Source organism: Alligator mississippiensis, chromosome 11, assembly GCF_030867095.1.
Source record: "Alligator mississippiensis isolate rAllMis1 chromosome 11, rAllMis1, whole genome shotgun sequence".
Taxonomy (NCBI): domain Eukaryota; kingdom Metazoa; phylum Chordata; order Crocodylia; family Alligatoridae; genus Alligator; species Alligator mississippiensis.
This window is the reverse complement of record NC_081834.1, coordinates 7,135,461-7,156,619: the sequence shown is the minus strand read 5'-3', so window position 1 is coordinate 7,156,619 and position 21,159 is coordinate 7,135,461. Positions and strand designations below refer to the sequence as shown.

The 21,159-nt window shown below is 48.4% G+C and overlaps 2 protein-coding genes across 4 annotated transcripts in view; both read left to right on the top strand.

Annotated features, from left to right (window-relative positions):
- Positions 1-17,821, top strand: part of ALDH1A3 (aldehyde dehydrogenase 1 family member A3) — a 50,273-nt gene extending 32,452 nt beyond the window's left edge. For both annotated transcript variants that reach the window (XM_014605951.3, XM_019477697.2), the window contains exons 9-13: positions 246-430; positions 7,926-8,090; positions 10,535-10,692; positions 13,027-13,101; positions 15,171-17,821. In XM_014605951.3, the coding sequence (XP_014461437.1) occupies positions 246-430; positions 7,926-8,090; positions 10,535-10,692; positions 13,027-13,101; positions 15,171-15,243 (656 nt within the window). In that variant the 3' untranslated portion in view covers positions 15,244-17,821. The remainder of the gene's footprint in view (positions 1-245; positions 431-7,925; positions 8,091-10,534; positions 10,693-13,026; positions 13,102-15,170) is intronic.
- A 2,639-nt stretch (positions 17,822-20,460) lies between these two features.
- The window catches only part of LRRK1 (leucine rich repeat kinase 1), a 96,500-nt gene continuing 95,801 nt past the window's right edge, over positions 20,461-21,159 (top strand). Inside the window, exons 1-2 of one of the 2 annotated variants that reach the window (XM_019477578.2) lie at positions 20,461-20,560; positions 20,799-20,896. The gene's annotated coding sequence lies outside the window, so the exon portion shown is untranslated. The remainder of the gene's footprint in view (positions 20,561-20,798; positions 20,897-21,159) is intronic. The other variant, XM_019477579.2, reaches the window with a different exon arrangement.

Below are 21,159 nucleotides of genomic sequence, written 5' to 3'. Positions count from 1 at the left end.
GCAGGAGAAAATTGGACACAAGGGGATTCTTCCTCGTGTAGGAGTGAAAGGGTCTGGTTTGAAAGCTGTGGGGCTGTTTCTTCCACTGTAATTTATGGGTGCCCTTGAAGTGGATTTCAAGGAGGTTTTGAGATCAGGAGAAGCGCGGGAGATGCAACAAAGATGAGCATGCACACTTCAAACCAGGACTGAACACTTCCACAGTGCATCCCTGCTAACCTTCTTCTGAACTGCTTATTTTTTAGTGGACTTGGCAGTGGAATGTGCCCATCAAGGAGTTTTCTTTAATCAAGGCCAGTGTTGCACTGCTGCCTCTCGAGTATTTGTGGAGGAGCAGATCTACCCAGAATTTGTCAAGCGCAGTGTGGAGTATGCCAAGAAGCGACTGGTTGGAGACCCGTTTGATGCCAGGACTGAGCAGGGGCCCCAGGTAATTATCTGCCTGAGAATTATTCTGTTCTCCTTGGGCATGTATTATTTGCAAGGGCATGTGGTCCTAGTTGAAGTCCTCACGGGTGACTAATAGATCGTGTTGTTTCTCTCTTCTAAACATCAATTAATCACGGCTGTTGACATGTCGGCCTTTTACACAAATGTATTTGAAGCTGGATGATAAAACCGGCTCCAAAGCTGGGTTGTCTTATTGTCTAGTAATACAAACCATATTGCAGGAGCTATATTGTGTTCTTTGGGTAGAACCACATAGCTGCAGAGAGGTTGTTTTCCAGCTACATGTCACACCAGTGATTCTCTCTACTCTCCAGAGATGTAGTCCGATAAAGTCAGAGAACACAGCCCAAGAAACTCAAGTCCCTAATGCTCAGAGATCCTGGGAAGAGACTTCAGTTGAGTTGCGGGAAGTGGGGAGAGAGGATACCAACCTAAATGGCATTGCAAAGATTTCCTGCTCCACTTTCCCCTTTTTCTTTGCCTTTAGGAAAGGGTATTTGTCATGCTCCATCATCGTCTAGCTTAGCTACTTTGTTCAAAAACCCACTCAGCCACCTGCTCTGCAGCGCTGGTGCTTTGGCAGAGGCCAAAAAAAAAAAAAATCCCTCCAAAATAATTCTAGGTTTTGTTCCAGTTCTGGAAGTCTGGATTTTTCATTGTTAATCTGGAAGTCTTAGGCTCTCCTTCTAGCAGCTTAGGGTATGAAGCAGACAAGTTTGACGTCTCACATCAGGCCTGATTCTACCAGGTGCTCTGACTGTGAATACTGACTTATTTCAAAGGGACTACTTGCATGAATTGCAGGGATGCTGTGGAAGTTACTACTGAAAGCAAGTAACAGTAAAGGATAGATGATAACTCTCAGACGTTGTTAGAGCATCCCCTAATGGCTAGTATGCTGGGGCTACCTTCTGGTACCTGCTTTCTCTCCAAGCAACTCTGCAAACACTCAAGTCTGTAAGTTGCTATTAAGAGTCTGGCCGAGCTTCGTAGAACCTGGCAGATGGAGGGGCTGGTATTGAGGCCGGGGTGATGATCACCAGTCGCAGATAATAGGGCCATGCATCCTCATTGTCCCATATGTGACGCATTGGTAGGTAGCAGGTAGCCGAGTTCGCCCCCTCCTGCATTTCTCTGCATGCCGACCTTCAAAACAAGGGGCTCAAGATGGAGGAGGAAAGGGCTGATTTTGGAGCTTTCATGTGGTTCCCAGTATGACAGAAACCATTTCCTCTGTCTGCATGTGATCAGAACAGCTGTTCTGCTGGAGTCTGGCTCTGGGACAGCCTGCATTGCATTTTGGCAATGGGAAAGCGTACACTTCAAGTCCATAGGAAGAAACAAAAATAAGCCTTCAAAATCCATTAGAAACATCAAAACGTTGTGGGTTTCTTAAATAAAATTAAAAAAAAAAAAGAGAATCTTCCAAAAATAGTTACCAAGGGCACAAAGGCAAGATCTTCAGCTGGCGCGAATCATTGCAAGCACATTGAAACCGGGCTAGCTTGTCCCTGGCACCAGATGGTACATCTGAGCCCTATTCCATGGTCTCATGCTGGTCTGAAGGCTCATGTGGAACTGGCAGCTACACATTTGGCCCGGTAGGTTGACTGATGGGTTTTGTTCCCAGCATTGGTGTAACTTGCAGGTGTGGGAGGGGGGGTCGTCTGTTCCAACCAAAGGTTTTGTGAGCTGCCTCAGTTAACACCACCGAAGACAGGGGAAGCACCGCTGGTTTCCATCACCTGGAGCCGCCGGCCTTAAATCAGCATGGTGACTGGCTCCTGTGGCATCTCCATTGTCAGAACGGAAGCAGGCAGATCTGCTCGCTCTCTCTGCTTCGTGTCCTGGGTGGGGAAGTGGGGACGAAGAGGAAATGCTGACTGCAGCTCCCATCTGTTAACAGTTGTAGCCCTAGGAGCCCCTAGTCGTGATCATGAGATGTTCTACCATTGCATAGATAGCAAGTGGCCGTCTGCAAGGGGTAGGGCAGCACCTGTGGGCTGGCTTACCGTGGACACTTACTTTTCCTCAGGCCTCTCAGGGCAGTTGTATTTAGCAACGTGGACTGCTTTGTAAAGGGGGCCCATTCAAATAATGTGTTTAGTAGCACAGAAAGCAAGACGCAAACCAGTGGCTGGGAGCTGAAAACTAGATCCTTTCAGATTGGAAATAAAGCACAAATGTTTTTCCCTAAGGGAAGTGCTAATGTCCTTTATCAAACTGAAGGCCTTTCTGGAAGATGCATCTCAGACTCACATTATTGGGCACCTGGGGAAAACTTTTCTGGCCTGGTAGTAGAGGGCAGAGTAGATAATGCAGTGGGCCCTTCTGGCATAAATGTCAGGCATTGGAGTTATTCATCATCTTCCTTCATGTACTGCCAGATAAAGGGAAAATGTAGAATGGGGTTTAAACCCCCCCCGCTATTTTAGCTCATCAGATACTTCATCTCCATCCCAGTTCTGTTGTTGCCCTGGGTCTTCTCTCATCTCGTAGCTGTGGATCTCTTATACGCAAAGCTTGAAGGTGAGCAGGCACCATGCATGGGTGCCCAGACTTCAGGAGAAGGCAATCAGGACTCATAGTAGAGATGATATCTTTATTAGACCAACAAGATTTTTGCAAAAAAAATTCTTTAATTGCAAGCTTTCAGGCACAAACCCCCTTCATCAGGCATCGGAGAAAAGACTGTAGAAGTTCTCCTGGGTAGAAACGAAAGTTCAGATTTCGTAGGATTTCACAGAGGAGTCAGTAGGTGGAAAACTCCTCTGGGCAGGCAGTTCACAGCTGGTATGAAGCCTCTCACCTCCTCCAAGGATCGGTGATGATGCAGATTACCTTGAAACAAAGGCAGGAGCAGGATCTTGGGTTTCAGGTGGTCACAGTTGCTTCCTGCTTGGGAAAATATGAAGATTTAATTTTTAAAAAATCAGCTAAAATTTGATATCTTCCACGTGTCAGGTATCCAGGTTGTAGCTGTATTGGTCTAGAGGAAAAGGCAATCCGGACTCGTAGCAGAGATGATATCATTTATTAGACCAACAAGATTTTTGCAAAAAAATTCTTTAATGGCAAGCTTTCATGCACAAACACCCTAGAAATGGATAATCTTTACAGTTTCGCTTCAGCGTCTGGCAATTTAAAATGCAAATGCAAAAACCTGAATTTGTGAGAGAACCCCTGCTTTGTGGACTTGGGGCGTGTGTTTTCTGAAACGGGGCTGCACACAGATGCTGCTGAAATAGGCCTGGTACTGACTGCTCTGTGCCAGGGTGCTGCTCATTGCATCATTACTTCACAAATATGCAGACGCATCTCAATGTGACTTCTCAACACAGGCAAATGAGTTCATTGTCCGGCTGGAGCTCCAAGCCGTGCTACAGCCTCCCTAGGACCCAGCAAATGCAGGCCAAGGCAGTCCTGTTGCCGGGGGTTTGAGTGACTGTAGTAGGTAATAAAGTCAGTCAGCAACGACTGCAAATTTGCTCCCTAATCTATCAAGAAATGGTGCACAGCCTAATGGACTAGGACAGAGTCGGCACAATCTGCTGCTTATAATCCCCTGAATGTGAAGATGCTGATGAATTGGGTATCTAGTCTACTTGCATAATTACTTTCTGTAGCCAGATGACAGACAGAGAGAGAGAGAATAGCACGGAGGTCTGGGAAATCTTGGTTTGGAGCGCTGCACTTCGCTGACACTGAAGTGGTTTGCAAGGGCAGCGGGAGGGGCATGGCTGTGAGAAGGGACCATGACAAAAGTACACTTTGCATCAGAAGGAGATGCTGGCAGGGTCTCCAGGAAGCCCTTCAAAATCTTGAAACTCAGTCAGTCTGGAACAGGATTAAATTGCTGTGACACTGAGGGAACGTCTGCTTTTGCATATTAATGCGATGCAGTAAACTCCGGCGCTTATCACACCGGAGTTTATTGCTCCTAGATCCCAGGTTTACAGGGGGATACTGCCAGGTGACACAGCTGCAGCAAGTCATCGGCATACATTTATGCTTTAATATTTGAAAACGCTGCAGGAACTGGGAAGGAAAATCCTTTCTGTGCATACATGGCTCCACTCGATAGTACGTTGGGGAGAGTCCCTCCCCGCCACACATTCTAGATTCATCACTGTGGTTTTTAAATATCTCTTTCCCTCCCACTGACTCAGTGGTTAGATGGCCCAACTGTAGCTTCTGTCCAGCTAGATCAGGGCAAGCAATTATTTTGGCTGGAGGGCCACTTAACGAGTTTTGGTGAGCTGTCAAGGACCACATAGGTACCCCAGCCCCTTTATTGGTGCCCCACCCCCTGGTTGCCAACTTGGGACTTGTATGTCTGACGCCTGACCTTTGCCACTAGAAGTCCCTCCCCTTGCTCTGGAAGTACTGCCTTTGGGAAGGAGGGTGCTGCCCTCTTGAAACTAGGAAAAAAACCAACCCCCCCCCCACACACACAAATATTTCTTATAACGTATTTTATTTTTATATAAAAAAAATATTTTGTTCTGATTTTGTGTGTGTTTGCGTAGTATATCTAGAGGCAATTGCATAATAGCTCAAAATACAGTCCTACTCTTGTATATTGTATGGAGGGGCAAAGGGGTGTATGTGGAGGTGGTGGTTAGGGTGTGGGTGTTGGAGAGGTATGGGGTATGTGGTTGGGTGGGGATGGTGGGAGGTGTGGGGTTATGGTGGGTGGAATGGGAGGGTGTGTGTGGGGGCTGCGGGGGGGTGGTGTGCATGTTTGTGTGTGGGGGGGGGGGGTCCTCGGAGTCCCTGGAGGGTGCCAGTCTCCGGAGCTGAATGTGGTGGCTGCGAGCGGGGCCAGCCCCACCTGGCCTCGTAGCATGCAGCTCCCTGCACTCCCACCCTAGTCCCCGGCTGCAGGTGGTGGCAGTGTGCGAGGCCAGTCCCACCGAGCCCTACATGATAAAGCCGGCAGTGCAGGTCATGGGGCTCAGCCAGGGCAGCGGGGAGAGGGGCAGAGCCGGCCCAGCTTCATAGCGCAGAGCTCCCCGTTGTTCCCCATGGCCTGCACATAGCAATGAGCAGGGCTGGGCTGCCAACGCCATCGCGTGTGGCTTAGGTGGACTGCACGTGAGCTTCACATGATGGAGCCACGCAGTCCCTGTGCCCAGGCTCCATGCTTCTGCCTCTGCCCCCCTCCCGGTCCCCACTGGCCCCAGGGCACCAGCACAGGCCCCGCGCTGCCACCAGCACACACCCACCACCGCCACTTCCCCCGCCACTCCTGTTGCCCTTCCTCTGCTGCTTCCCCCCTTTCCCTCATGCCTGCCTGGCACTGCTGCCACCGCTTCCCAGCTGCTGCTGCCATTCCCGCCTGCCCGCTGCTGCTTCCTGCCCCCCCAGCTGGGCCGGCTCCATGCTGCATTGTGCATTCCCAGCCAAACAGCCAGGAACCACGTGGTGCTGGGTGTGCTGGCTCTGGCGGGATGCATTTCCTGGCTGCATGGCCAGGACCACATGGCACGGCATGGAGCCAGCCCAGTTTGGCCTGGCCCCCACGGAGTGGGGCGATCACTGGCAATCCTCCCCCACTCCCTCCTCCCACTCTTATCCGAGTTTCCACTCTCGGCTGGAGGGAGGGCAGGGGAACAGCCCCATGGCCGCCAGGCCAGAAGCCTCTGCTAGGCAGAAGCTTCCCACTGCAGGCAGGATGGGGCCAGGTGGGCATTGCTGCTGCTGCCACCGGGTCCTCCTGCTGCTGGCACTGCATCAGCTTTGACAGGCAGCCTCTGGCAGGTAATAATTTTCTAAATTTTAGAGGGGCCCCGTGGGCCAGATGCAGCCCTCGGGCCATAGTTTGCCTGCCCCGATCTAGATCATACTCCTTCAATAGCGTGTTTGCCTTGTATTTGAGACTGCACAACAATGCAGCGGACAGAGTTAAAGGAATCGTTTGCAAGCTGTGATTGAAATGACAAAGAGTTCCACCCTCGCATGTCATTTTTACGAACTGTTTTCTTTCCCAGTTTGTCTTCATCTTATAAGATTTTTTTTTTTCTTCTTCTTCTTTACAACAAGTTACAGCTGTATAAATATTCTTGTTTGTTTTTGGGGACGTGAAGTGGTTGATTGACCTAGTTTGGTCTCAGCCTGAGACATGCCAACATGGAAAGCACTGGCAGATCCGCTCCAAGTATTTACATTTGGCAACTAAGCAACCAGGCAAATAAACAATGTGCAAGCCACCTGGCAAGTGTGGTACAAGACGCCCTGCACCGGATGCGATAGCAGCTTTTTCTCTCTGTTTCACATGTTGTTCTCCCTCCTCGCTTCGGCCCTGGCGTGCGACGCACATGCTTCAGACCGTGGCTTTTTTGCTTGCATCGCCATGGCGAGCTCCGCCTGTGTCGGCATCCCATGGTCTGTGGTGTGGTCTCGGCACCTGGGGCAGCTTCTTCCCTGAAGTTCATTCCTGCCCCAAGCTTGTGAGTTTGGGGCAGGAACGAATGCTGGTTTGCTAGGGCCAGTGCCTAAACTACAGTTGGTTTTTTATCTCCAGTACTCTGCTTGGGGCAGCGTCTTCCAAACCCTGACTCGTGCACCCGCATTCATGTGCTTGGTAAAGGCAAAAGAGGGTCTGATGATGGGTCTGAATGACTAGTTATTGGAAATGAGGTGGGAGGGAAGGGAGGAAAGAAGACTGATTTCAATGCTGGATCCCTTTGTATAGCAGTTGTTTAAACTTGAACGGACTGTGTTATAATGCTGTCTGCTCACAGCCACGTGCACTTGGATGATCGACTGCTTTGTTTAACAAAGTTGACTAGGAGTGTTTTATAAATGGACCGTCTGTCTGGTCCCGCCAGCATGGAAAAAGAATTAAAAATTGCTGCGACACTGAGGCCACATCAACATTTGCATATTAATGTGTCACAAACTCCGGCACTTATTGCACTGGAGTTTATTGCTCCCGGGTGCCACATTTACAGGTGTGCCTGGGACCATAGCACATTGAGCCAGGGTGGAGCAGCCTTGGCTGGCAGGTGGTCCAGGGGTCAGCCTTCCAGTCTGGGGTTGCTCTGACCCGGCTCAGTGTGCTGCCGGGGGGCTGGCAGGGGCACAAGGGTGCTTCAGCGCGGGGTGAGCCGGCAGGCAGCTCCCGTACTGAAGTGCAAATGGTTGGACACTTCCTAAGCATATAGTGTAAGACGAGATGACTCAATCAATGGGCAAGAGTGCCACCAAGGCAGCCAGCGTGAGGTATATTGCAAATGTAAAGCAAAACCATCGATTAGTTGCCAGCAGCAGATTCAAGAACAAAAATACTTAATCTTTGATTCTCATAAGCACATTTAAACACCTCCTGCAAACCTCAATAGGGCAGTGTAATAGCGCTCTGAAAAACTATCCCTTTTCCAGGTAACAACTTCTACTGACCCAGGTTTGGGGGATTCCTAGTTATCTTAATGAAAGTGTTGCTTTATTACCTTCTCTGTTGCATTTGACAGATTGACCAAAAACAGTTTGATAAAATTTTGGAGCTGATAGAAAGTGGGAAGAAAGAAGGTGCCAAGCTGGAATGTGGGGGTCTCGCCATTGAAGACCGAGGCCTGTTCATAAAGCCCACCGTGTTTTCTGAGGTTACCGACAACATGCGGATTGCTAAAGAGGAGGTACGGCGATCTTTAACCCGGTGCTCTGGATGTAGGAATGTACTGCATCCAACAGCGCCTCTCCTTGTGTTGCTTTGATTTAGTCCCACCAAGGGGAATTGTGTTTAGATGAGATCCTAGCAGACCATGCCAAATAACTGACTGAAACCTGCCAAATTTTTTCAAGCGTGTTGAGCATTCCAATGCAGAAACGTGTTTGTTGCAATGGGAGGAATTCTAGGAAATTAAAAAAATTCAGAAAAAAAATCTGAATAACCAAAGTGGAAATTGTGATGGTGGGCGGGGAGAGAACACTGTTAAAGTTTCCAAAATCAAAGCCCGGACATGTCTGTGCCATGTGCTGGCAGTGGTGCCCTCAAATACATTGTGCTGCTCTGTGTGGGCTACTTCATGATCTGGAAGAAGGTGGGCTGCATTCACGTCCTGCCATGGCCAGGTTACAGCAGGGCTAATCGGTCCCACACACCAGCGTGGTCTGTTTAGAGGCACTCCTGCCTGGCCGGATGGACTTTGCCCATGTTAGTATACTTTGTGGCCCTTTTTCTGTTTGCAAAGTTTGGGTAATTCCCTTTTTATTGTTTGCCTAATAAAAGACAGCCCTGTGCTATTCCACCCTAAGTTTTATCCCCTGCATCAGCAAACCTGCTTAAGAGTCGGTAGGATTTAAGTACATGTTCAAATGTAAGTGTGTGGTAAAGTGGTGCGCACTATCCAAGGTCCAAGGAGCTGCTGTGGATCCTATTAATGAAGAACAAGCCATTTCGAATGGAGGAAGAGAACAGTGACAGCATTTTCTGACTTGCAAATTTAGTAAATAATGAAATTCTTCATCTCCCCATCACCTCTCCGTGATCGTGTTCTCAGAGCATCTAAATCCAGAGGCATTTAGGCCCATCGAGATGATATGTGTATGCAGCGGTGTTGGTACAAGCCCCCTGCTGAACAGTCTGAGCTGACCAATAGTGACTAGCACTATGCTGCTCGAAGGTGGTCATGCCTTTGCACTACCTGGCAACAAGGCCATCAGATCTTCAGGTCTAAATGGCTGCAGTGCAGCTCAGTGAATCCCTGAAACTGGAGCGCCCAGAAAAGCTAGACTATGCCAATACCCAAAAGGAGCATTTTTGGCTCTTTTACCAGAAAAAGTGGGATTTGATGGACAAATCAATGTTATATCAAACTGTATAGAAGAAAACCAGAAGCATGTTAGTCTGGCGCTCTAGCTTCCATTACTGGCATTAAGTACAATTTAAACAAGTTGCATCTGTGTAGACCCCAGGATGCTTCTTTGAAATATTATTAGTCAGACAGCTTCCACTGGAAGATGCAATGGAAACTGGAAGCTTCGTGCTGTTTTCTGGCATTTTTACTTTAGCGTAGAACTATTTATTGTATTAGGATACAGTCCTGGCAAAGAGCATTGTGATGCCTTGTATCTGCCATGTAGACCCCAAGGAAGGATATATCTGTGAAGTCCACGCATGAGTTATGATCTAAAAATAGAAGAGAGGAGCTGAATAGATAATCCCATGACTAGTGTCTTTCAGATGAGTTCTCTCCAGGTCACAAAGTCATGATGCATTGGGCTTCTCCAGTTTCACTCATCTGCAGCAAAACTGCAAATCCATCCTTCTTTCTCTCTTAACAAGAGACCGTTAACTACTTAGACCTCAAAGGAAAGAAGTAGGAAACTGCTGTTCTACACAAGGTTGAGTCCTTGGATGGAATGACCCCCTGGAAAGCCACAGATGGGATCATTTCCCACTTCATCAGTGAGGTCTGAGTCTGCATGGTTAGCTCACAGAAGTACTCTGACATTGCATCGTACTTGGGAAGAAAACTCCAGCCCAGGAAAGGAGGTGTGGAGCTTCCTGACTGGTTCACAAGCAGCAATTCATGCTAAAGGTCCTGCCTGTGTCTATGCAGGGTTAGTAAATGCACTTGTGATGGGCAGCTACTTCTGTGCACAAAACCTGTGGCAAGCACCCAGGGCTACATCGAGCCTGGCTGGCATTAACTAAATGTTGGTATGTTCCCAATACAGCAAGTCCCAGCTGAGACCAGAGGGTGTCCCAGACAGAGAAAGATTTAACCACTTTGAACTCCTCTGCATCCAAACACATGCTCATCTTAACCAGATGCCTTTAATGTACAGGATTAAGGGAAAAAACAGTCACTGTCCCGTGAAGGAAAACCTTTCTTCACATCAGGATCTCTGCACACGCTTACTGCTGTAGCATGATGTTATTTAAGACTCAGTCTGGAATGGATTCTGTTGGAAATCTAGGGAGATCTTTCCATAGGAGAAGGGTCAGACCCGTTGCTTATATTAAAACCCTAAAATGGAAGAAATCCCTGTAAAGTGTCTAGATTCCATTCCAGTGAGCTTGCTGTTGGGGGTTTTTACCCTTTCTATACTAATGCTTGCTTTTAATGTCTCTCAGATTTTTGGGCCGGTACAGCCAATCATGAAGTTCAAGAGCATAGACGAGGTTATAAAGAGAGCGAACAACACGGAGTATGGCCTCACTGCAGCTGTGTTCACCAAGAATCTGGACAGAGCACTGACATTAGCTTCAGCGCTGCAGTCTGGGACAGTCTGGTAAGTCTGTTTCTGCTGTGGGACGTGGAGGTAATTTTGCAACCAGTCTGCAGTTGTCGAAGAGACCAATAGACTGGGTCACTGGCATCATTCTTGCTAAGAGAGATTCTCTGTTCATCCAAATGAGCTGGGGAAGGTTAGGGGTGAATGGAGGTGAAAGATGTTACTTTTAACCACTTTTAAAAGTAGTCTTCCCTCTGGAAAATGACTAGCCAAAAGCACTGCCTTGTGTATCTAATACATTGGACCGTGGATCCTTTGCAGGGTTAGGTTCTTTTTTTCCTTGCAAAGATGAAGGTTTGAAGTATCCAGGTGCACGCCCAGCTGCACAGGTTGGCAGAAGCGCTGTAGATTTTATTGCAAAAAGGCACCGCTTTTCCAGTCAGCTGCAGGGGATTGTTGACAAGCTCCAGCTGATTGGAAAAGCAGCGCCCTTGGAAGCAGAAGACAGTTCAGTAGTTCATTCTTAATTTGAATACCTGCCAACTAAGCGTGTTGTAAGTCACCGGATACAAGTGATTCAGGTTCCACTGCAATGCTGTTCCAAGACATTTTTAGGCCTTCCGAGGGTCTTGTTACGCCTTACACTGAAAGCCACACAAATGTTAATGGGCTTAGTGGAGCAGTCGCATGTTAAGGCAGAAAACCTGCCCCTCGCCTGCACAGCTGTGACTCGCCACTGGAGGCTGGGCAAGCAGGTACAGGGCTAGGAGCTCGGGGAAGGACGGGCTCGCTGCTTCCTCCAGGCAGTGAGTGCTGCAACTCTGGATTGCTTGGCAGCCACGGTGTCGCCCATCACTGCTCAGATCAGCTATGATCCCAGTAGGAGCAGAGTGAACCAGCCCAAGGTCTGGGGGCAGCGCACAAAGGGCACTGCCAGGAGCAGAGCTGGTTCCAGTGGCACAGGCAATGCTCCTCCTGCTACCAGCTCATCTGCTCCCACTGGGAGCAGAGCTAGCCCAAGTGATGGTGAGAGGCACCGTGGTACCAGGCACTCCAAAGCTGTGGTGCTTGCTCTCCCAGATGTGCCTGGGGGGGGCAAGGTGCTGTGCCCATCCCTGCTGTGCCCCTGCATCTCTGCTACCCCAGACTCAAGAGGGCCCACTGCCTCCTGGGATGCTGGAGGACTTTAACTTGAGTGCGAAACCTGTAGAGTAGCCACAAGTTCACGCAGCAGGAACAAAATTAGGCGGATTAGAAATGGTGTAATGTTAAACTAAATAGTGAGCACTTTAAGCCACTTAAAAGGTGTTAATATGCAGCCAGTCCAGGGGATAAGAGCTCCAGAAGTCACCTGAAATTATCAGGTGACGAGGCCCTGAGACCTTTTGCATTAAAGTGATTTTTTTTTTTCCTGTAGCATGAGCCATGCAGCACTTTGCTATGGGCAGTAGATGGCATCATTTCACCGTTTAAGGGAAGCAAGTCTGCATTTTGTTTGCAAAACTCCTTTCTAACATTAGAAGAGTTATATATAACAACCTGGGGGGGAAATTCTGGCAAAGGAGGTCAGGCTTCCTTCTGGGGTCTGATGCTGATGGGGAAAAGACTTTTTAAAAAATAAATAAAAAGCACTTAGAATCAGTTCTTTAATAGAGGCCTCCTGATTCCCCAGCTCCATATTTCATAGTGTAAGTAGGGGTGGGCGACTAGGACACTAGCTCCTGGTGCTGACTTGCGGGGAGGGCAAGAATGGCAGCTGGATTGCGTTGGTAAGAATAATGGCTTGAAAATGGGAACTTTGCCTCTGAAGATGACCTTCATTGCACTTCCTGCTGTACAACTGCAAACCTGTTCACTTTACTTGGGTACCAAAGTCGTGACTAGGATTTCACTCTTCGTAATCCCCCCACAACTTCTGTCCTGAAGAACTGGGATCTCGGGAGGTCGTTCCATAACACTTAAGTCAACACAGACATGTCTCATACACTGCAACTGCTTGCTGTATGCATTTTGAGCAGTACCGCTGGGGAAGTGAAGGCTTGTCTGAACTGGGAAATGGACTGGGTTTAAAAAACATGGTTTTAGGCATGACTTTGAACCTAGCAAAAGCACAGCTTAATGCATTTAAATGCATCTAGCTGGTCATGGTTGGAAGTCACAGCTGACTCTCACAAGTCCTTGTAGAGAATTGTCTTTCTTAAACGCCGTGCTTTTTTTCCTCCTGAGGCTTAGTGATGGCCAAAATGACCAAAAATTATTTGGGAGGGGTGAGGTATAAAAACTAGTGTACTTTGTAGTGCATGTCAGGCCAGAGCAAGGATACTAATAAGCATAGGCAGGTGTGTTTTTACCATTCAGCTGTTTAATTGGATATATTCTATTTTGCCACAGGATCAACTGCTACAATGCCCTATATGCACAAGCTCCTTTTGGTGGCTTTAAAATGTCAGGAAACGGCAGAGAACTGTAAGTTTGGGTCTGTGGTTTTTATACGGCTTGTGTTGCGTGCTGGGGTTTTTTGTTTTTTGGGGGGGGTTTAATACATCTTTTCCCTACTAGTGCACTTCAGCTGTGGTTTCTTGAAGAAGCCTACTTCCTTGCTTCCTGTTGGATCCTAAGGCTTGAGAAGGTGTCTATTGCCCCAGGCTATAGGGTAGTTTTTTGTTGTCTGAAGAACCTGCCAGAAAAAAGGAGTTCTCCGTGCCCTCATTTGAAGCCGTGGCAAATCCTGTTCATTGTATTTGCCCCAGGGCCTTCAAAAATACATGAATCCAGCTACAAGGGTGGGAAAGAGCACTGCCAAATCGGCGGGCACCGCGTGTTTTGTAAACTTAAAGTAAAGCTGTGCCCGCATTGGCATTAACAGATTCAACAAAGTAACTTTAGATATACACGTGCAGATTCAGCACGTTCACATCTCACAGCCGTTTGGTTTTAACTAGAACCTCTGGAACAATATAGGACAGATGTACGCTGGTCCCATGATCACTCCAACAGCCGAATTTGGACAATTTTGGCTCAAGGTAGCACTCCAAGCTTTATGGCAGAGCTGACTTGTATTTTAGGGGTGAGCTGTCTCTGTACAGACAGAAAAGAGGCTACTTGAAATTGCCCTGTTCAAGGACTCCCAAAAGGGCCCAATTTCTGCTCGAACTACTAACTCTACTTTCTTAATGCCAACTCCAGTTTGCTTTCTTTAGCCATGTTCAGTATTGGGGTTCTTTTGCAATAGAAACGAATGTAGGTGCTTTGTTCTGACTGATAAATCAAGATGAATGAACTCCCCCCCCCCCCCCAAAAAAAATGCCATGAGAGAACTTGTCTTTTGCCTGAGAGCCTGCCAAATTGGATGTCATCTCATCAGGGCTGTATCCCGTGGGTAGGGATGGGGGCCAGGGGCAAATTCCAACAGACAGAGATAGGACCTAATAGATGCATCTGTCAACCAGTTAATGTTTCTGCAGAAATAAATGCTGAACAATGTACTGTGCTCCCCTAATTGATATAGATGTATGTGTGCACACACACTTATTTTATATTAATAAAGCAAGTGTTAGTATTAGCCATTGCCTGCACAACAGTAATTGTGCATATGCAGAACTTTATTCCTTCTATACGATCCCTACACGTGCCTTGAATGCCATCAGTCAGCTAAGCTGGACGTTTAGCAGGCACTAACTTCAGTCACTGGAATATCTGCACGAAATATTGCAGCATGTAAAAAAATTCTTTGTGTTCATTATGGGGAAATCAGCAGGGCTCTGTTGGTTCTGGACTCCTGTCTACTTGCACGTGTTGATCTGCAAGAGTCTGATTTTAAATCCAGCTCACTAGGCACATCTACACGGCAAGCGAACTGCACAAGCAGTGCCCTCAGACATGCTGGGCTGCTGCCCCATTTAAAATAGAAACAAGGTAGCCAGGTCTGTATGGCATCACAGGCAGGTTAATTGGCTCTGGCACCCAGCACTGCTAATTAGCCCGTCCAAGATATGGCACAGCTGTGGCTAAACTGCCAGTGTGAATGTGAGACTGATATGGCACCCTTCCCAGAGGGACTTGCAGTAGAAAAAAAAGCCAACAAAATAATGTTATAAAAGCATATGATACATGAAATCAAATAGGTAAAAGTGTATAGTGGAAACTTCCCAAACAATCCACCAGTTTAACCTTCCCTGCTAAACATTTGCCCAGATAAACAGGTCTTGTAGCACTTCTGGAGGATGTCCAGGCTCAGTTTCCAGTTGACCTCAAGAGGAAAGGTGTTCCAGAGCTGAGGGGCTACTACCGAGAATAACCCCACATGTGTTTTTGCTAAGCAAGTTTGGTTCACATACGGTACTTGCTGGAGGTTGCACTTGGCTGACCTTCAGGATCGTGGTGGAACATGGGAGAGGGTTGTCCCCTAGATATATAGGGCTCCAACTGCTTAGATGCACAGAGCAATATCAAAAGCTTGTCGCACTAATCTGCCCAGCTAGCAGGCATTGGTGGTTAAAATGTCAAATAATCTCACTGCTCCCCTTTTCTTCCAGTGGTGAATATGCCTTGGCGGAATATACAGAGGTGAAAACTGTCACCATTAAACTCTCCCAGAAGAATCATTGAGAGAGTAGGCGGCCTCATCCTGCTGACGCTCTGAATGTGATGCACACACATGGGGGACGTGTTCAGAATACGTGGGCAAAGGAAGAAGAAATCAGCACTTGCTTCAAGGAAACTTTCCATCTATTCTCTTTTGGAGGAGCTCAGAGGTGCTTGCCAATTGGCTTTTCAAAATTGCATTTGACACATTTGCTGTCCCCTCATTTTCCAGGACACTGCCCTCGACAGATGATCCCGAGCTCTGTCTGACCCGTGACCAAAATTCCAGACATCCCGCATTACAGGGAGTCGGCTTTTATCAAACGGTGCCCTTGAAAGCAATATTACTTGCCCAGATCATGTTTGAAAGACCTTGGGCTTTGTTCACGTGGACTGTTCCTGCATTGACGTATGTGGGCCTTACTTGGAGTAAATGAACACAGCTCCATTGACTCAATTGGCATTGCTCCTGCTGGTAGTGGGAGCAATGCCACTGAAGTCAAAGGAGTCTGTCAGGTGCGAAGACGATAGCCCATCTCCTGCTGTCGGGGGGAGCGTGGCTGTGTGTGCATGGGAGTTTTGAAGCACTTTTATCAGAAGAGTTACCTTTGCTTTCTCTCATGCACATGCAACCTTGAGGCAGGTGGAAGCCTGGCCCTGAGTGACATCAGTTGGAGTTTTCTTACACACTTCCACGGGGCCAGGATTTCACAGGCTTAAGATCCACGTGTTCTTTGCTGCCTGTCTCTTGGTGCACGCACTCTGCAGGCGCTGAGAGTACAAGTCATTGACTCCATAATCCACCTGGCTCCAGAGTCGCTCAGATCACAAGTCATTACTTCGGCACTTTTCACAAGAGGATTTTGCACTGCATCTACCGTAGTGACGTCACCACTGAGGGGAAAATGGAAACTGGAGCTGAAATCTTCTCGGAGGAGAGGAAAGATGGAAAGGCAGCCTAGTTTGCCTTGTGCTTCTTTCGCTGTCCTTTGGATTCCCATGCGCGAGGTTCATTTTGTTCAACCAGATCTGTTTTTGAGGTTGAACAAAATTAGAAAGCTCCCCTTCCCCTGCCCTCCCCATACCCCCAATGAATGTAGCTTAAACTAGACTCTTCAAAATACACAATGAGAGAGAAACTGCTCCCAGGCTGGGACTCTCATGTTTAACTCCCAGTATGTTTTTGAGAGAGAGAGGACCTGATCCTTTGGTAGCTCCATGGCTTGGTCCTCCAGGGTCTGAGTTGGAGGATACTATTGAAGAACCTGATTGAGATGCACCTTGTCTGAAAGCCCAGGGTGAGAAGGGAAGTTGCCAGTGGTGTGAGCTTACTTCCAGAGGCCCCAAACTGGATAGCACTGCCCAAGATGGGACTTTGGTTAGGGGGCAGGGGATGCTCTGATTGAACTGCCTATTCTGGAGAGGCTTCCCAGAGAACCGTTGACTAAGAGTGAAGGTAAGGAAAGTCTGATGGGCAACCACTGCACCCACACACTGTCAGAGCCCCGCTGGCTTCCACGCAGCACTGATGAGGAGGACCCCGAGGTGTCGGTGGGAGTCCTGCAGGTGGCTAAATAGCAAGTGTCAAATACTAGGGTCTTGAAATGGAAATGCAGGCTCGCTATGGCAGTGCAAGGCCAGAGCAAGAAACTATACGTGTCCTCCAACGTAATTAAGAATTACTCCCACGCTGCTATGCTGGGAGACCGGTTTACTTGGACCTGACCTTCCTTAAGAGCCAGCAAGCCTTGAAAGAAATGAGGCTTTCACACTTTAACTTCTTATCAATGACCTATCCCCAGTAGCTGTATGCTAGGGAGCATCTTTTCTCCTGTGAGGCAGGATATCCACAGATGAATCTTTCTCCCTGAAACAGAGAGACTTCCTCCTTCCTCCCCGAAAGTCCAAATGGGAAAACTGTAAATAGTCTTCTGTTTTTTGCAATGTGTAGCAAGGAAGCCTGAGCGCTCCCTCAGAAATCATTTTCACCACTGCTTAGTGAATGGGCTTTTAGCATCCAAAGCTAGAACTAGACACAAGGCAAGTATGTGATCAAGTCAGGCAAGAAGATTAGTAATCAATGTAGCTTTCTGTATTTCTTCGTTTGACAAACATCTTAATGAAATTGTATGTTTTCAGATGTCACCATATTCTTTTTAGTATGGTTTTTATACATATATATATAAAATACGTGTGTGTGTATATATATAAATATATACATTTCATCTTTCCTCCTTTTTTCCTATCAACTTAAAATAAATGACTTAGTAATGTATTCTCTTATTGTATAAATCAGGGTTTGGCTTGACACACTGAATTTTCTAAATTATATATCTAATAACAGTAAATACTAACTTTTAAAATGACCCACGAGTGGGTATATATTCTTCCATTGCACAGTAATGCTTTTTATATGAAATGCTACTTTTAAATATATATATAAATATATAAACTAGGTTACAGTTATTCTAATGTATTTTTATAGCTGAAGGTACATGGAAATGCTAAGTTTTAAACCTCATGTATATAATATAGAATATTGGGTATCTTTTTTGTAATGTTAGCTTTTCAAGTTTTAATAAAAATGGTTAACTTTGTGGTACAGATTATAGGTGTGACATTTAACATCTTGCCCAGTAAAAAAGTACGGGGGGGAAATCTGATTTCACTCCCAAAGGTAAGTGTGGCTCCCTTTGTATTAGAAGATATTGGAGTTTGTCCTATTATCAGGCCAAATGCTGCCTTGAGATAAGCTTTATGTCCTTTACTGAGGCTGTTGTGCTCCCTAAGACCTTCCCCTGACTTCCTTAGGCTCTGACTTGCTGGTTATCCCCTCCTTGCCCTTCACGCAGTCTGAATTTGGGCCATTGTCAACAGAATTGAACGTTGTAGATGGGTCAAGCGCTCCTGCTCCTAGAACAAAATGCCCCTGTTGTGCTATAGTAGCAGCAGCCTGTCTCCTTGAGACCGCGTGCTGTCTGTCCCCCTGGTATCCAGTCTTCCCCAGCGGGTTTCCAAGAGCAGAAAGTCGTGCTGAGCTCACAAAAGGGACAACCGAACACTGAACTACCTTCAATCGGAGAGCACCGTGTCCACGATGATACTGGATTACCAGCGTGGGTGAGCAGGGCACTTTCTGCCAATGCAGAAATGCGTTGGCATGGGCCAGTGCTGTATAAGTGAAATAAGACAGCTCTTCCAACCAGCTTGCCCCCTGTGGGGTCAAATCCTGCTGGCCTTACTTGCTAGTCCTATTGACAGCAGGCTAGGATTGGGGCTGCTCCAGCCTTTCTCCATCTGCAAGGTGGTCTACGTCCTCGCCTGGCAGAAGTGGGCATAGTTTGGGAGTGGAGACCCAGCCTTACAACTCCACACTGATTTAAAGGGCATAAAGCCCAAAGCCAGAGAAGTGCTAAGACTGCTAGTGGGGTGTTGGTTGTTGCCGTGTTGCTCTACAGACGTGGGCAGACTCGTGGGAACGCAACGCAGGAAGAAGGGGTTGCCATTAAGAGCGCATCTTAGCTGAGCATCTGGAGAAAATTCGTGCTTATCTACATCAGTCTGTCAGCACAGAGATGGGTCCTTGGTTTTATTCTGTGTCTTCAGAGAAACCTGCTGCAGAAAGAGTTTGCAGGTGGGGATTTGTCTCTATAAGCCTGTCTCAAGCAGGGAAAGACGGAGGCCTGAGGGGGTAGAAGAAAAGGCAATGAGTAAGAGACTGGGTAAGGGCAGGATTAAGAACAGAGATGAGTTTGCCTTGCTCCTCCTGGCTCTTACGACAGTAGCAGTTGGATTTGGGGAGTGGAGGCTGCCAGGAGAGCTGTCTGATGTGGTGCAGCTGGGACCGAGCTCCCTCAGCTGCAGGGATTTGGGGTCCCAGCTGCACCCTGGGGGCAGCATGCGGGTGCGTGGAGCACCTCCACATCCCTGTGGCTGGGAGATCACATTGGCTGCCATCTCCCAGCGCCCTGGAGGTGGCAGCAGCTGGGGTCTCCCCACCCACCTCTGTCTACACGTGCACCTTGAATGGGGGGTGGAAATAAAGGTTTTCCAGCAATAACTTTATACCTGATTGGAGTGTTTTAAGGTGGGAGAGATCAGTTGCAAGTGTAGCTGGTCTACGTTTTATGGTACGCTTGGCTGGGTAATTGTGCAATAAAGTGTGTGTGTGGATGAGAGACTGAGATGGTGTGTAGACACGTGTAGGAATAGAGTGGGTGTGTGCGGGGGTAATCGAGTGTGTGCGCACAGATGAGAGACTGAAACAGTGTGTACACATGGAATAGTGTGTGTGCATGTGTGTGTATGGGCACTACAGAAAGTGTGTGCATGTGTGTAGGCAAGTGTGTGAGTGCACAATAGTTTGTGTGTGTGTAATAGTGTGCATGCAGGCAATTTGTGTGTGCATGTGCGCAATAGAAAAAGTGTAGGCAACAGGGTACGAGTGTGCACAATAGTGTATGTGTGTGTATGCAGGCAATCTGTGTGTGTGCACAATAGAAAAGTGTAGGCAATAGGGTGTGAGTGTGCACAATAGTGTATGTATGTGTAATAGCGTGCATGCAGGCAATTTGCGTGTGCAATAGAAAAAGTAGGCAATAGGGTGCGAGTGCACAATATGTGTGTGTAATAGTGTGCATGCAGGCAACGTGTGTGTGCATGCGCGCAATAGAAAATGTGTGTAGGCAATAGTGTGTAAGTATGCACAATAGTGTGTGTGTAATACTGTGCATGCAGGCAATTTGTGTGTGCATGTGCGCAATAGAAAAGGGGTGTGTGTGTAGACAATAGGGTGCGAGTGTGCACAATAGTGTATGTGTGTGTAATAGTGTGCATGCAGGCAACGTGTGTGTGCATACGCGCAATAGAAAATGTGTGTAGGCAATAGTGTGTGAGTATGCACAATAGTGTGTGTGTAATACTGTGCATTCAGGCAATTTGTGTGTGCATGTGCGCAATAGGAAAGGTGTGTGTGTGTGTAGACAATAGGGTGCGAGTGTGCACAATAGTGTATGTGTGTGTAATAGTGTGCATGCAGGCAATTTGTGTGTGCATGTGCGCAATAGAAAAAGTGCGTGTGTAGGCAATAGCGTGTGAGTGTGCACAATAGTGTGCATGCAGGCAATTTGTGCGTCTGTGTGTACGTGTGTGCAATAGAAAAAGTGTGCGCGCGGGCAATAGAGAGAGCAGGAGCGCGCCGGGCCGTGCTGGGCGGGCCGGGGGCGGGCCGACGTGCGGCGGACACGCCCGGCCCGGCCCGGCCCGGCCCGGCCCGGCGCGGCGGGGAGGAAGCGGGGCTCTTCCGTGGGCGCGCCGCCCGGCTGCCCGGCCGCGGCTGCAGGTAGGAGCGCTGCGGAGGAGGGTGGCGGCGCAGGGCAGGGCAGGGCAGAGCTGCCCCCAGGGCCCTGGGCGGCTGCCGCGCGGAGCAGGGGCCCCTGGGGGGACAGCGCGGGGTGGGTGTCACGCAGGGGTGCGCGGAGAGCCAGGAACAAAAGCTCTTCTGGATGGAAACCAGAAAACGAGCTTTCCTCCAAAGCCCCCAGGTACCCCCCGGCTGACTCCCCTTTCTCCTCTTGCAGCATCCGTCCCTTTCCTCTGGACGTCGTTCCAGCGGCAGCGCACGGTGCCCAAGGCGCGGGCCCGCGTCCCGGGGAGCCGGCCGGTGCACAAGGGACCCGTAAGTCCATCCAGATCGGCGAGGCCGCCCAGGCGACGCCCGAGACGCCCTGGCAGGACCGCAGGCCCGGGGCCGGCGCAGCCTGTTGCAGCGCGGGAGGAGCGAGCGAGATGAGGGGCAGAGTTTGCGGGAAGGGGAAGAGCTCCAGAGCAGCCTGGGTGGGTGGGTGTCGTCCGCAGCAAGCGTCCGTTCAAAGGGAGCCGAAGTTTGGGCTCCTACCAGGTGCCACTTCCTAAAAGCTGGCAGTGGAAAGGAAATCCTTT